The sequence below is a fragment of the Sapajus apella genome, unplaced genomic scaffold, assembly GCF_009761245.1.
Source record: "Sapajus apella isolate SASKATOON/1434 unplaced genomic scaffold, GSC_monkey_1.0 scaffold6, whole genome shotgun sequence".
NCBI lineage: Eukaryota > Metazoa > Chordata > Mammalia > Primates > Cebidae > Sapajus > Sapajus apella.
Genome location: NW_022436946.1, coordinates 19,064,386 through 19,078,336, shown reverse-complemented (window position 1 = coordinate 19,078,336; position 13,951 = coordinate 19,064,386). Strand labels below are relative to the sequence as shown.

The following is a 13,951-nucleotide window of genomic DNA, read 5'->3' as shown; positions in this document are numbered from 1 at the left end:
AGAAATATGAAATAAAAATCAAATGCACAAGGGAAGAATACTATGAAAATCTTCATGCCAATAAATGTTTCAAATTAGATGAAATGGACAGTCTTTACCAAAAATATTAATTGCTGTAATCAGCTTGCGGGAAAAAAAAGTAAGTATAAAAAATTATATCAATAATTTAAAAAGCAACAGAAACTACCTTCTACCTCCACTCCTCTCTCAAACAGGCTACTAGCCAAGACAGTTTTAAAGGCAAGTTCTACCAGATCTCCAAAAAAGTGACCATCACTAATTTATCCCAGATTTTCTAAAAAGTGGTTAAGAGGGAAGCAACTTTATGAGGATAGAATGCAACCCAGATAACAAAATCTGATGAAGACAATTTTATAAAAGAAAATTAAAGGTAATATATGCAAAAGTCCTAAATAAAAAATAATACAAAATGAATGCAGATAGAATCTACCAAGTTTACATTAGAAATTCAGATGGCTTAACAGTAGAAAATATTAATGTAGATTACAATATTAGCGGGTTAGAAAAATACATGATCCTCTTAGTTGATGCAAAAAAAAAACACATTTGATAAAATTCACCACCTACCCATGAATAAGTCTTAGAAACTAGGGGAGAAAGTCCTTAATCTGAGAAATAATATTTAGTTTTTAAAATTTCAGAGTAATGATATAAACCTAAATAAAACATTAAAAGATATTCGGCCTCATTACTTTTTTTTTTGAGACAGAGTCTTACTCTGTCACCCAGGCTAGAGTGCAGTAGTGTGATTTGGGCTCACTGCAACCTCCACCTCCTGAATTCAAGCAATTCTCCTGTCTCAGCCTCCCGAGTAGCTGGGATTACAGGTGCCTGCCACCAAGCCTGGCTACTTTTTGATTTTTTGGTAAAGACGGGGTTTTGCCATGTTGACCAGGCTGATCTTGAACCCTTGATCACAGGTGATCTGCCCACCTCAGCCTTCCAAAGTGCTAAGATTACAGACATGAGCCCCCATGCCCAGCCAACCTCATTACTTTTAGTGACAAGAACTACAGTTACTTTTGCACCAGCCTAATATAAACTGTAGAACTGTTTTTGTGGTTTGAGGTATCCTTCCCATGAGAGGATCCTACTTGCCCACTATATCGTTATCAGCTTTGACCACATGACTTGACTGGCCAATGAAATGTGAGTTAAAGTAATATACACCACTTCCAAGCAGAAGATTCAAAAACTGTAGTGTGGTTCTGTCGTGTTTTCTTTTCCTTTTATCATGAAAACAGCATGTCCCAAGTAGAGGCTATTCTTTCGGTCTTGATCAGAAATAACGATGATGTGGAAAAGAGCCATAACAAACCCACCAAGCACAAGTAACATAGCAAGAAATAAACCATTTTTATTAAAAGTCATGAAGACTTGGAGGTGTTTGTGCTACTGAAGCACAACCTAGTGAAAGCCGACAGTGATCAAACAAATGCAAGTCAAAATACTGAGAAGCTATTTCACATACATATGATTGGCCCAAATTAGTAAGTCTGATTACAAGAATCGCTGATGACAATGTGGTAAAAGCAAACTTAATGATTGCTCATTGGAATGTAAATTGGCACAATCACATTGGCAATATCTGGGGAAACTGAAGAAGTAAAACTGGATTCCATCAATCTAACAATTCCATTACTAGGTGCCTACCTTGAAGAAACTCTTACACAAGTAAACAAGAAAACACGTCTTGTAATATTCACTTAAGAACTATTTCTTATAGTATATAAAGAAACTATGACTCAGGAGGGAAATAAACTGGTTTAGTCAAAGAAATACTATACAACAATTAAAATGAATAGATTTATATATCATAAAAAGATACATGGAGGGAAAGAAGGAAAAGATGGGAATGAGACTTTAGCGATGTCTTTAATGTTTTATTTTGTTAAAGATCTAAAACACATGGCAAAATGGTAACAACTGAAATTTTTGTGGTGGATACACAACTGTCTCCTCTATTATTTCTATATTTTTGTAGTTTTTAAATATTTTATTTGGCTTTTTTAGAAAGATAGAGAACAAAAATAGATTTAAACCATAAAGTACGTGGTCAGTCTTGTGGCTTAGTGATGTAAAGGACATTAGCAGTGAAAGGGCATTCTAGATGATCTAAGTAATCCTATGTTCTATAGACGAAGAAACTGAGGTCCACGGAGGTTGACTAAATGACTCAAGGTCACATAACATTGAGTTGGTTCTCAAAAATCTACATCCCCTAACTTCTAGGATAGGTAGGAAAGACAAAAGACATGCAATCAAATATAACGTAATTGAGTCAAGTTCAGAAAACCACTCTGTCCCTTTCTTTACGGTCTCTCACTCCTATCCCTAAGACCTCTCTCTCTCTATCCCTGGGATAGAAAGGGAGTCTCAGCAAAGGACAAAAAGAAGTGTTAAAAAGAACAGCAGAATAAAAGAAAGCTTTAAAGATTGCTATGGTCTGAATGCATCCCTCCAAAATTCACCTATTGTGGTGGCATTAAGAGGCGGTATCTTTAGGAAATGACTTAATCACTCTGCCTTCATGAATGGGATTAGTGCCCTTGCAACTGAGGTTGAAGGGAGCTGCCTTGTCCTTCCATCAGGTAAGGACACAACACTTGCCCCTTCCACCATGTGAAGATACAGAAATGAGGTGGCATCTTGGAGGCAGAGTGCAAGCCCCTCACCAGACACCAAAAATTCTGGTGCCTTGATCTGGGACTTCCCAGCCTCCAGAGCTGTGGGCAACAAATTTATGTTGCTTTTAAATTGCCCAGCTGAAGGTATTTTCCTAGAACAGAAAAAACTAAGACAAGAATTTTTAAGCCTTTTTTGCTACTCCTTTTCTTTAAACAATTGAAACATCAGGAAAATTATAAAGAAAGTAAAATAAAATTCTAAGTAACTAATACAAAAAGCAAGAATCAAGAATTATTCATCTTAGTACCCTCAGCACTGTGCAATATAATATACATTCAAATATAGAATATACTACTGTTCAACTAGATAGACATTAAATGTCTTTAAAAGCTGAATTCTTTCATTGTTATTGCAAAGTAACTTCTCTTTTTATTAAGAATGCAAGGAATCAGGGGGAAATGTGTCCAATATTTAATAGATGAGAACACCAATGAAACAGGCAAGATAGGTCCCACATGTACCAGATCTAACTGCATAATTAGTTCTGTGGTCAGATTCATGAGCTCTAGAACCAAACTGTAGCGGCTGGAATCCTTGTTCAACCACTAACCAGCCACGAAACTTTGGGCAAGGAATTTAACTTCTCTAAGCCTTAAGTTCCCCATTGTAATATGTAGCACTGAGAATAGCAATGATAATATATACCTTTTATTGATTCTTCTAAGTACTAAATAAGATAATCCATTCAAAGCACTTTACACAGTTCTTCAGTAAACATTAGCTATTAGTATATGTTACGTAAATAATTTGTGGAAAGCAAGAAACTCTTCTGATTGACATAAAATTATAAGGTACTAGATGCATTAAAAGATTAAACTGACTTCTGTCAGTATCACTGCTAATGAATTTTATGTTTTTTAAATTAAATGAAACTAAATAAATTAGATTTTAAGCCATTACCTGTGTCAGGATAAAATGCTTGGGGTTAAGTTTACTGTTGAAACTTCTTTATTCTGAAATGTCAGCCTAGTGCCATCATTTTTCCTCAAGAAAAACATCTCTTAGCCAGAAGCAATATTCCAAATATTTAACACCCATTCAGAATACACACTAACCAGTACACAGGACTAGTGCAGTCTGGCAGAACAGCATCCTGCCTCCTCAGGTCATAAAATATTGTTTGTGACATTTTATGTGCTTTTTTTAGTGCAAAACTGTAATGAACTGGCTTACAGAAACTTAGTAAAACACAGAAATCTATTCATCATGCCATGCCACAATCCCACATCAAGACAGCTCTCACTCAGCTCCCTATCTCACCTCCAGGTCACAGCTGTATTCGGTGCCATCTAAGAGGGTCACTTTACACTGGACAGTTTTGGTCTTCTTGGCGACTTTTTGAAATGCCTTCTCTGCTTTTAGCTCATTGGTCTGCACTTCCTTGGTCTCCCTTTTTGCTGCTTCTCCTTCTAATTTGTCTTCCTGTGTTTCCTTTACCTTCTCTTCTCTCCCCTTACTTACTTGTTCAGTAGGCTGTTGAGAAAAGAAATTAAATCCATACTATAGGCAATCAACTTGTAGATGACAACACAGTAAAAGGAAATGCTTTCCTAAGAATTGGGATCATTACTTTAAACACTGTAACTCTCAGTTTTTAAAGACTTGAAAATTCCAATACAAAGGGTATTTCCCCTCATCCTTTTTTTCATGGCCAAAATTCTCATTGTGTCAAATTGGTTATTTGGCATTAAATGAATAAAAGAAACTACATCCCAGCAACTACAATTTAAGTATCATCTCAAATAATAACATTTCCAATTAAAATCTTATACCATGGCAAAACTTAGGCTTTGTTAGGCAACCAAAATGCACACATACAGATCTACTACTTACTGTCCACTGAAAACTTAAAGAGGCATAAAAGAGCATTCCATTTAAAAAAGAGATGGCAGGGCTCAGAGTATCTGCCTCATCTTAACAGGTACAGACATGAAGTTTTTAGTAATTTGCATATATAGTGGACTTTTTTCCGAGGAATAACAGGGGAAGGCTACGGCAGACCAATCTAAGACCCATTCCAGATACATTAAGCCAAAGCAGTATCTCAATATAAGAAATCTGGAAATGATCCAAAACAAACAAACCCTTTCTGTTAGGTGGTTACGCTACCAGGTTTTCATTTCCAGGCAATTATTCCCAAACATACCTGCATCTCTGCTTTGGTCACTGAAGGTTTTTCTTCCTTGACTTCAACCTTAATCTCTTGTTGTTTCTTCTGATCCATTTCCTCGGCATCACCCTTGGCCTGTCTCTGTTCTTCCAGAAGGGGTTCCTCTTTATCTAAGACCTGTTCTTCAATAACAGCTTGGGTAGGCTCTTTTTTATCGCCTCCATCTTTGGCCACTACTAAGGTATATGACTTTTGCTTCTTAAGCCATGGCGGTATGAACCGAGAAATACCCCTGCTCTCAGAGGCTTCCTTCTGTCTCTTCTGGCGGCGTAGACTACTTTGGCTTTCGGCTGCAGTGGATGGCTGGGAACCTTTTTCCTCCTCTGGATCGGATGACTGATTCTGCTGATTTTCTGCTGCTGCTTTAGGTTTCTCCTTGGTTGCATCTGCCCCTAACTGGCCAGAGTCCTTCTTCACTTCAGACGCAGAGCCTACTTCAGTAGTCATGGTGACAACTTACACTGTAATCAAAACAAAAATCACAAAATGTTATTTTACAAGTTCTCTAAGATTCAGTTTGGTTGCCAGGGGCATGGAAGGAAAGATGAGAAGGGGAGTAACAGGTGACAGGGAGAACACACGTCAAGAAAGAAGATTCAAAAGCACAGACAAAATGGAGACCGTTGCTCTGACTTTTAGAATTCTCTATCAGAATCACAGACCCAAAACTAGCATCACAATAGAATTGTGTGTTCTAAGTTCTATATAACTAGAACTAAAAATCATCAAGAACTCAAGAAACAGGGATTACTTTTATTTGGTTTCAACTTGTTATGAACAATAATTGATTTTTTAAATCCATTTTTTTAAGAAAAATCACTTTTATCTGTAGTTGGTATTCTTTATTCTTTATTATGAAAATGTTATCAACAGCATTAGAAAGCAATTAGACATATTTCACTACAATTTCATACATTAAACCCAAAATCTATCAAAACGCTAGGTATTAGAAAAACCAATTTTAAATGTAGGGTGTGTAACAGCAAGAATGTAAAATCTGGATCAAAAATGTATTATTCTGCATTTCAATATTAAATCCCGTAATTCAACATCACTGTTGCAATGCAAAAGTTAATCTTCTGGGAAAGGTACTCAAATTCTTATCAAAATTCTGAACCTCTATCCCACTCAATCTTAATCACACTTGTCTTTGTATATATAAGAAAAATATCTAAGGTCCATAATCCAAACCAAATGAAGACATTGTAAGGTGAAAAAATGTATCCAATGATTGCACTTATCATAACTAATTACAACAAAATTTAAATTAATTCTGAAAATAACTAAATTTTAAATAAACAAAGAGGGACTTTTAAAGTGTTGCAGCACACTGATATAAAGAACAACAGCAGGCAGGGGCAGTGGCTCATGCCTGTAATCCCAGCACTTTGGGAGGCCAAGGCAGGTGGATCACAAGATCAAGAGATTGAGGCCATCATGGCCAAAATGGTGAAGCCCTGTCTCTACTAAAAATACAAAAAAAAAAAAAAATAGCAGGGCATGGTGGTACATGCCTTTAAGCCCAGCTACTCGGCAGGCTGAGGCAGGAGAATCCCCTGAACCAGGGAGTCGGAGGTTGCAGTGAGCAGAGATCATGTCACTGCACTTCAACCTGGCAACAGAGCAATGTGTCTCAAAGAAAAAGCAAAGAACAACAGCAGGGCCTGCAGAGACAGGTGATCACATTCACTCTCCCCTCCCTTGCCAATGATAAGCACTCAAAGTCCTGGTACCCTGGACAATGGGTAGTGTCCCAGGTAACTTCAAAAGTAGTAAAAGCTTAGAGATGGAGATGGCATATTCCTATAGTCCCAGCTACTTGGGAGACTGAGGTGAGAGACCTGCTGGAGCCCAGGAGCCTGAGGCCAGCATGAGAAACAGAGTGAGACCTCGTCTCTCAAAAAAATTTTTTGTTAACTTTTTAAGTAGTACAAACTTGAATAAGCCAAAAAAAGTACACCTGTTTTAAAGCTTTATTAAGACATAATTCATGTACCATAAACTTCACCCTCTTAAAGCATACAGTTAGTGATTTTGAGAATACTCACAAGGTTGTGCGACCATCACCACTAATTCTGGAGCACTTTCAAACCTCCAAAAAGAAATCCTGTGCCCATCAGTAGTCACTCTTCATGCCCCCTCGTTCCCTGGCAACCTTACAAATATCCAAAACCACTGGCTTATATACTTTAAAGGGGTAAATTTTGTGATATGTAAATTTTCTCAATAAAAAATAACTTTAAAATGTTATTCACATGTAATATGCAACCACAAAAACAATCAAGTCAATTAGCCCATATTTAATGGCCTCTATGACGTGGTAAGTCATGGGCACATGAATAAAGACAACCTTGAGAAGCTAACGGAGTGAGGGCTACAAATAAGCATACACTAAGTCAATACCATGTTGCATAAAAAGCACAGGACTAGGCTGGGTGCAGTGACTCACACCTGTAATCCCAGCACTTAGAGAGGCCGAGGAGGGAGGATCACAAGGTCAGGAGTTCAAGAGCAGCCTGGCCACATGGTAAAACCCTATCTCTACTAAAAATACAAAAATTAGCCAAGCGTGGTGGTGCGTTCCTCTAATCCCAGCTGCTCAGGAGAATCGCTTGAACCTGGGAGGCACAGGTTGCAGTAAGCCAAGGTCGTGCCACTGCACTCCAGCCTGGGCAACAGAGTGAGACCCTGTCTTAAAAAAAAAAAAAAAAAAAAAGGCAAAGGATTTATATTTAACCCAGGTTAGGAGAAGAGGGTCACCATGAAGGCATTTCTGCAGAAGTTGACATTTGAGTTTATTTTTTTAAATGAGTACTCATTATTCAGACAAAATAGCCAGAATGGAAGGTATGTGTCAGGCATAGGGAGTTATGTGGAAACATGAGAACATTCCTCATAAAAAAAGGAAACCACAGGCACAGAACAATAATCCACTGTACAAATGAAGTGGGGGTTTATCAGTGAAGAAAGGACAGGCAGAAGCTGAACCATTAATAATAAAGTAGGAAAGGAAGGCAGAAGCCAGAGCATAAAAGATTTTGTGTGTCATTTTAAAGGCAAGGTGGGGATTATTTGAAAAGCAGTGAGAAGTCACATAAGGGCTTGAAGTAGAGGAGAAAAGTAATAAGAATCCCATTTCACTTAGCCCAACCTGGCTGTAAAGTGTAGGATGAAAGAAAAAACTGAAGCAGAAAGAGATCCAGGAGATTGGGTTGATCCACTCTTGGATTGATCCAGACCTGAGAAGACGATGGTCTATGCTATAGCAGAAACAGTAGGGTAACGGACAAGAAATGAATCTAATAGTAAAGAGGTAGAGTGGCTATGACTGATGTTCAGGCTGAATACAGATGGTGAAAGAGAGAAAAGAGTCAAGGAAAAGGCCCAGGTCATGGAAGACTAGGGTGATGGTGGAATCATTCATGGAAATGGGGAACACCTGTAAAAGTGGGTCTGGTTGACACATATAATTCAATTTTGAGTTCTTTGTGATTGAGAAGTTGTGGAGATGTCTAGATGACGCCGAGACACGCAGGTTTTGATTGGAGACTAGATACACACTAGAGACAGGGTTTGGAAGTTGTCATCACATGGGTGAAAAGAGGGGTACACCACCTAGAGAAAAAGGGTAGCTTAAGCTTAGAGGATCCTTAAAAGAGCTCTTATCACCACCAACATGTAAGGCTGGGCAGAAGAACAGGTATGAGAGCCAGCAAAATGTATAGTGAGGCAGGGAGATCAGGGAAAAGTAATATCCTTGACAGCAATGCTAGGTAAGAGGGAATAGCTAACTATCATAACTACATATCCTATGCCGTTTCTCATTCTCAGGCATTTGAAATTCAAAAGTATGTCTTCCAACAACACCCAAGGACAGGTTAAACTGACTCCATATTGCACAGAAAACCATTTTTCCTTCTTTAATGTACCATTTCCCATATACCATTTAAGTGGACAATATTATTTACTTTAATCATGAAATAACCAAAGTGTATTTCTAGTATATATGCTCTAATTACTTTCTGAGAGCTGAATAAATGTCCTGGCAAAATTAAAACCAAAATGACCCACACTTGTCTAAGCTAACCAAGATAAACTGGCAGCTCTCTAATTACTTTGGCTGTGAGAAATAGTCTGGAAACCAATCAACTAAAGCTGATTTTTTGCCAGAATATTTTAGAAGCAGTGAAATATAAAACTTGAGTTTCCGGCCGGGCGCGGTGGCTCAAGCCTGTAATCCCAGCACTTTGGGAGGCTGAGGCGGGTGGATCACGAGGTCAAGAGATCGAGACCATCCTGGTCAACATGGTGAAACCCCATCTCTACTAAAAATACAAAAAATTAGCTGAGCATGGTGGTGCATGCCTGTAATCCCAGCTACTCAGGAGGCTGAGGCAGGAGAATTGCCTGAACCCAGGAGGCGGAGGTTGCGGTGAGTGGAGATCGCGCCATTGCACTCCAGCCTGGGTAACATGAGTGAAACTCCGTCTCAATAAAACAAAAAAAAAAAAAAAAAAAACTTGAGTTTCCACAGTTATGTTAAAAGCATTAATTATTATTTATATTTTAATCCTAAAAGTTAACTACTCACTGTTTACTGTCTGACATAGTGCCCATATCTGTTTCTCAAAATATTCTACAAGGTATATATTATCCCTATTTTACAAACAATAAACAGAAGTCATTTATCCAAGGCCACTAAATGGAGAACCACACAGCTGTGTATACCTTCCCTCACATACACTTCATAATGCAATCACAGCTTTATTATGCGTGAATGACCTACTCAACCACAGAGCCCTTGGCCTAGTCCTCAAAGAAGGTTCCTGCCAATTGGTGAAAATGACTATAAAACAACATGAATGTATTCTCAGATGTATTCAGAATACTCTCTCTTAAAAGTAAGAAATTTATAGGTAAATTTAAATCACAAAGAAAATCCCATTTAAACATTACTGCTTGACCACGTAATCACAACTGAGCTAGTGGACAGAAACTGAAGACAAAGTACAAATACAGATATGAAAGAACATCGACAAACTGTATGATTAAGCCTCACAAACCACCCTCAATCACTACTGTATTCACAATACCTAGAAGGGTTAAGAACCTCAAAAGTGACAATTAGCGTCACACATTCAAATGGAAGTTAGAAGACAGAAAACAATGAAAAAGACTAATTGGATCATTACTCAATATATTCTTGAAACAGTTTCAAGAGCTCAACAGAGCTCAAAACAAAACACTACCTAGTTTGTTGATAAATGGTTTCTTGAACAAATTACCACCGTCAAGAAAACATGATTACAGTACATCCACTCACCCTAATTATCATGCTTATAACTGAATTTCTTTCAGATGTGGATAAGCCTTTAAGCTCTATCACCTAGGAAAATGAGAACTCTTGCAGTGGAATGCTGACATTCCCACTAAAATGAAGGCTCCATAAGGGCTGGAATCTTTCTTTGATATATTGCTATGTTCCCAGCATCTAGACTGGCACACCTAATAAGTACTTACTAAACGAATATTGTTCAATCATCTAGTCTAATATCCTCACTTTATTTTATCAACAATGAAACTGAGGCTCAGAAAGATTTGCCTGAGATGGTAAAGTCAGATGGGCAAGCCAACTGGAACTAAGGTTTCCCAAACTCTGGCAATGCTCATTGGCTAATATTTAATTACAATTACCCAAAATCCATCATTAGTTTAGTTATATAACATATTAAGTAATGATCTTTCTACTTATCATCAACCAAAAAGAACACTGCTGTGAACAGCCAGCCCATTAGACAAGCATGTGGTTTTGACACAATTACCACGTTGGCATGCTCCATCTGGGTTGATAAAAGTGTTCGTTATTGTGACAGCTTCATGAGAAAAAGCATGCATCATTTAACATGCAACCAAGCAGAAAACTATCGTCAATAGACGATCAGTACTGGTTAGGTAAGGAGCTGTGTTACATAAACCCATTCTTTTTTTCCCCCGTGTTTAAAAAAGGAGGTAAATCCTACTGTGCTGTCTCTATCACTAGCCTGAACTGCCAACTATGTAACATCATGCTACTAAAACATTGGCCCTAATCAGAATACTACAGCAAGCAAAGCAAAGCAGATACACAACCTTACAAACACACAAACAACTTCAAGTAGGTGTTCATGCTAATTCTTGGGTTCAGATGTTTCCTTAAAACCTTGAGGAAACTAGGACCTTACTGTTAATGAAATCCCTGAGCAGAATACAGGGTAGGTGCTGCTGCCAGCTGAGTAGCTCCCATTCTCTGCTGAGATCACAAGCACTATTAGAGTCTTTGATTTCTACCAAGAGAGCTCAACCCGCTTTTTAAGGATTCAAGATTCCCAAAATAGGAAGGTATGCATTTCTAAGCTTCAAAAATGTAGCAAGAGGATAGAAGGAGGCTTTCATGTGAGCTTTGAGAAAACAACAAAACTTTGCCACAAATAACCATTGAACTTAAAACATATTGGCAATGTGTAGACAGTTCGAATCCGACCATTTTCTACCTGTGACAAAACTAGTTTTCATCTGCTTGTGGGTAGAGGATACGTAGAACATCTTGCTGATACCCAAAATCACGTGCTTGTATGTTCATCTCCCCAAAGTGCCTATAGCTATTAAAAGAGGTCTTTTAATACCGCAGCATTTGATGCCATTAAAGCAACAAATGTGAAAAAACAAAGCAAAACAAAAAAACAAATACAGAAATGAGTCAGCGGCCACCTAACTCTACTTGGGAAATAATGGAGTGGTGCTTCTCAAATATATTCATCATTTAAAAAGAGAAGAGGAAGAGGCAGGAGTAGGGGTGGAGGGGAAGGAGGAAGACAGAGAGGAGGGGGAGGGAGAAGGGGAAAAAGGAAGAAGAAATATCTGGAGAGGAAGAAGGAATAACAAAAACAGGCAGATTTAGAGCAGAGTGCAAGTCCTTACCCTCACAGGTTTACATTTCTTAAGTGTCAGAAGGTCTAGAAAATACTATACTTCATATTCAAATAAGTATAAATACATTCCAAAGGGACTATTTGTTACTTCATATTATCTATACAGGGAGGACGAACAAATAATCCAATGCTGCTCACCTCAGTTACCTTTATAACCCACTATATCACTTGTTTATTCATTTTTAAAGGGATAAGGGACCTATTAGACATAACTATTTCTTTAAAGATGTAAACTAGTATCTGGCTTAAATTAAACCCACACATACAAAACAGATGAACTACAACCTTTGCTAGTTCAAGTCTAGGTGGAATTAGGTGACACGCAGAGCATATATTTCTTCTACTTTCTCCTTTTTAATAGAACCTAGTTTGTTCCACTTTCCCACCTTCCCCATGTGTGTCAACAGAGGCTAACTCCAGATGGGCCACATGGGTAGCCTCTATCGGTCTGGGGCACTATGGTAGGTCTCCCACCCCTTGCCAAGAAAATATGCACAAAGTCCACCCTCAGGTTCTGGAAAAGGATCTCTCCCTCTAAAAAGAGCCACAGGAAGAGGAGGCACCTTTTGCTGTCTCTGAACGTTGTATATATAACTCTGTTAAATGCTGTTGTCTTTGAATACATAGAAAAGAAAAATCCTGATGTCACACTGACACACAACAGAGGACACTGGCAAGAGAAGAGGACCAGCTCCCTGATCGTGCTACACATGGTCCGGTCCTGTGCTGGAGCTTCCTGTTATGTGAAATAACATACTCCTCTCTGGTTCAAACAATGAGCCAGAGATTTAGAAAACAAGCATTAAGGAACTGGGAGCACATACAGACCTCAGGTCATTATTCCTCCCACTGCAATTTACGATCCTTGTACTTAAGAGCCACGGTCATCAAAGTATTCCATTTTTTTCCAAATGATATTCGATGTTTAAAAACCTAATACTTGAGTTAATATTAGTGAGATAAACCATTAATTCTTTATTCTAACAACTCTAAATAAGAACAAAACCAAAAAAAATCTTAGTTTATCAACGCACGAGTCCCTTTCTTTACATGTTGGAGAGAGGGGTATATGAAAACTAAGGCATAATTTTCAATAACATCCAGTTGCAATAACAATCAAGATAACAATCTTCTTTGTTGAAAGCAAGTCCCTACTGCTGCCATTAAGGATGGAGTTAAGAAAAAAATCTGTGCCAGGCAAAGCATTCTCCACCAGCAACTAAGGTAATCTTGGAACAGATATCATTTCCTTAAGTTAAAGCTAAACAACCAGAGGCCATGCATAAATCATGAAGGACTTCCAGTATTGGATATATTTATTCACATGATGATAATATGTATAAACCTTGTACTACTGGCAATCCAACAACACACACTAGCAGAGATGACAGAAACATCTAGAAGCCTGCTGAGTCCTCATCAATCAATTGCTCACACTGAGTTGTATGGTCAGAAATCTTGGTGAACTGCATCTGCTCCAATTCCTTCTCTCAGGTGGAGACCCAATTCTGTGTGATAATCAAAGCTGAAGCTATATTATTTCTTTTCTTTTATTGAGACAGAGTTTTCCTCTGTCACCCAGGGCTAGAGTACAATGGCACAATCTCAGCTCACTGCAATCTCCACCTGCTGGGTTCAAGCAATTCTCCTGCCTCAGCCTCCCAAGTAGCTGGGATTATAGGCACCCGCCACCATGCCTGGCTAAGTTTTGTTTTTAGTAGAGACAGGGTTTCTCCATGTCGGCCAGGCTGGCCTCAAATTCCTGACCTCAGGTGATCCACCCGCCTCCCAAAGTGCTGGGATTATGGGCATGAGCCACCACGCCTGGCCTGAAGCTATATTCTTTCTGTGAGAAGTTAACGTATGTCTCAATAAAACAGTCTAGTGGTTTGGGGATCAAGTCTGGGAAATAAAACAGGATTCAAATTTCAGCTCTGCTTATTAGCCATGTAACCGCAGACAAGTTATTTTAGCCTTGCTGAGTTTCAGTTTCCTCATAAGCAAAAAAAGGATGTAACATGTTCTCACTGGTTGGTTCTAAGCATTAAATTAGATGCTATAATACATAAAGTGCCTGGCACATAATAAATAATAGACCACTGTC

At 38.4% G+C, this 13,951-nt stretch overlaps 1 protein-coding gene across 39 annotated transcripts in view; it reads right to left on the bottom strand.

Annotated features, from left to right (window-relative positions):
• The window catches only part of EPB41L2 (erythrocyte membrane protein band 4.1 like 2), a 225,776-nt gene that overhangs the window by 113,144 nt on the left and 98,681 nt on the right, over positions 1-13,951 (bottom strand). For all 39 annotated transcript variants that reach the window (XR_004267794.1, XR_004267795.1, XR_004267796.1 and 36 more), the window contains exons 2-3: positions 4,856-5,340; positions 3,970-4,182 (exon numbers count right to left, since the gene is read on the bottom strand). Coding sequence is in view for 35 of the 39 variants with exons in the window: in XM_032274787.1 (XP_032130678.1) it covers positions 3,970-4,182; positions 4,856-5,326 (684 nt within the window). In the remaining 4 variants the exon portion in view is untranslated. The remainder of the gene's footprint in view (positions 1-3,969; positions 4,183-4,855; positions 5,341-13,951) is intronic.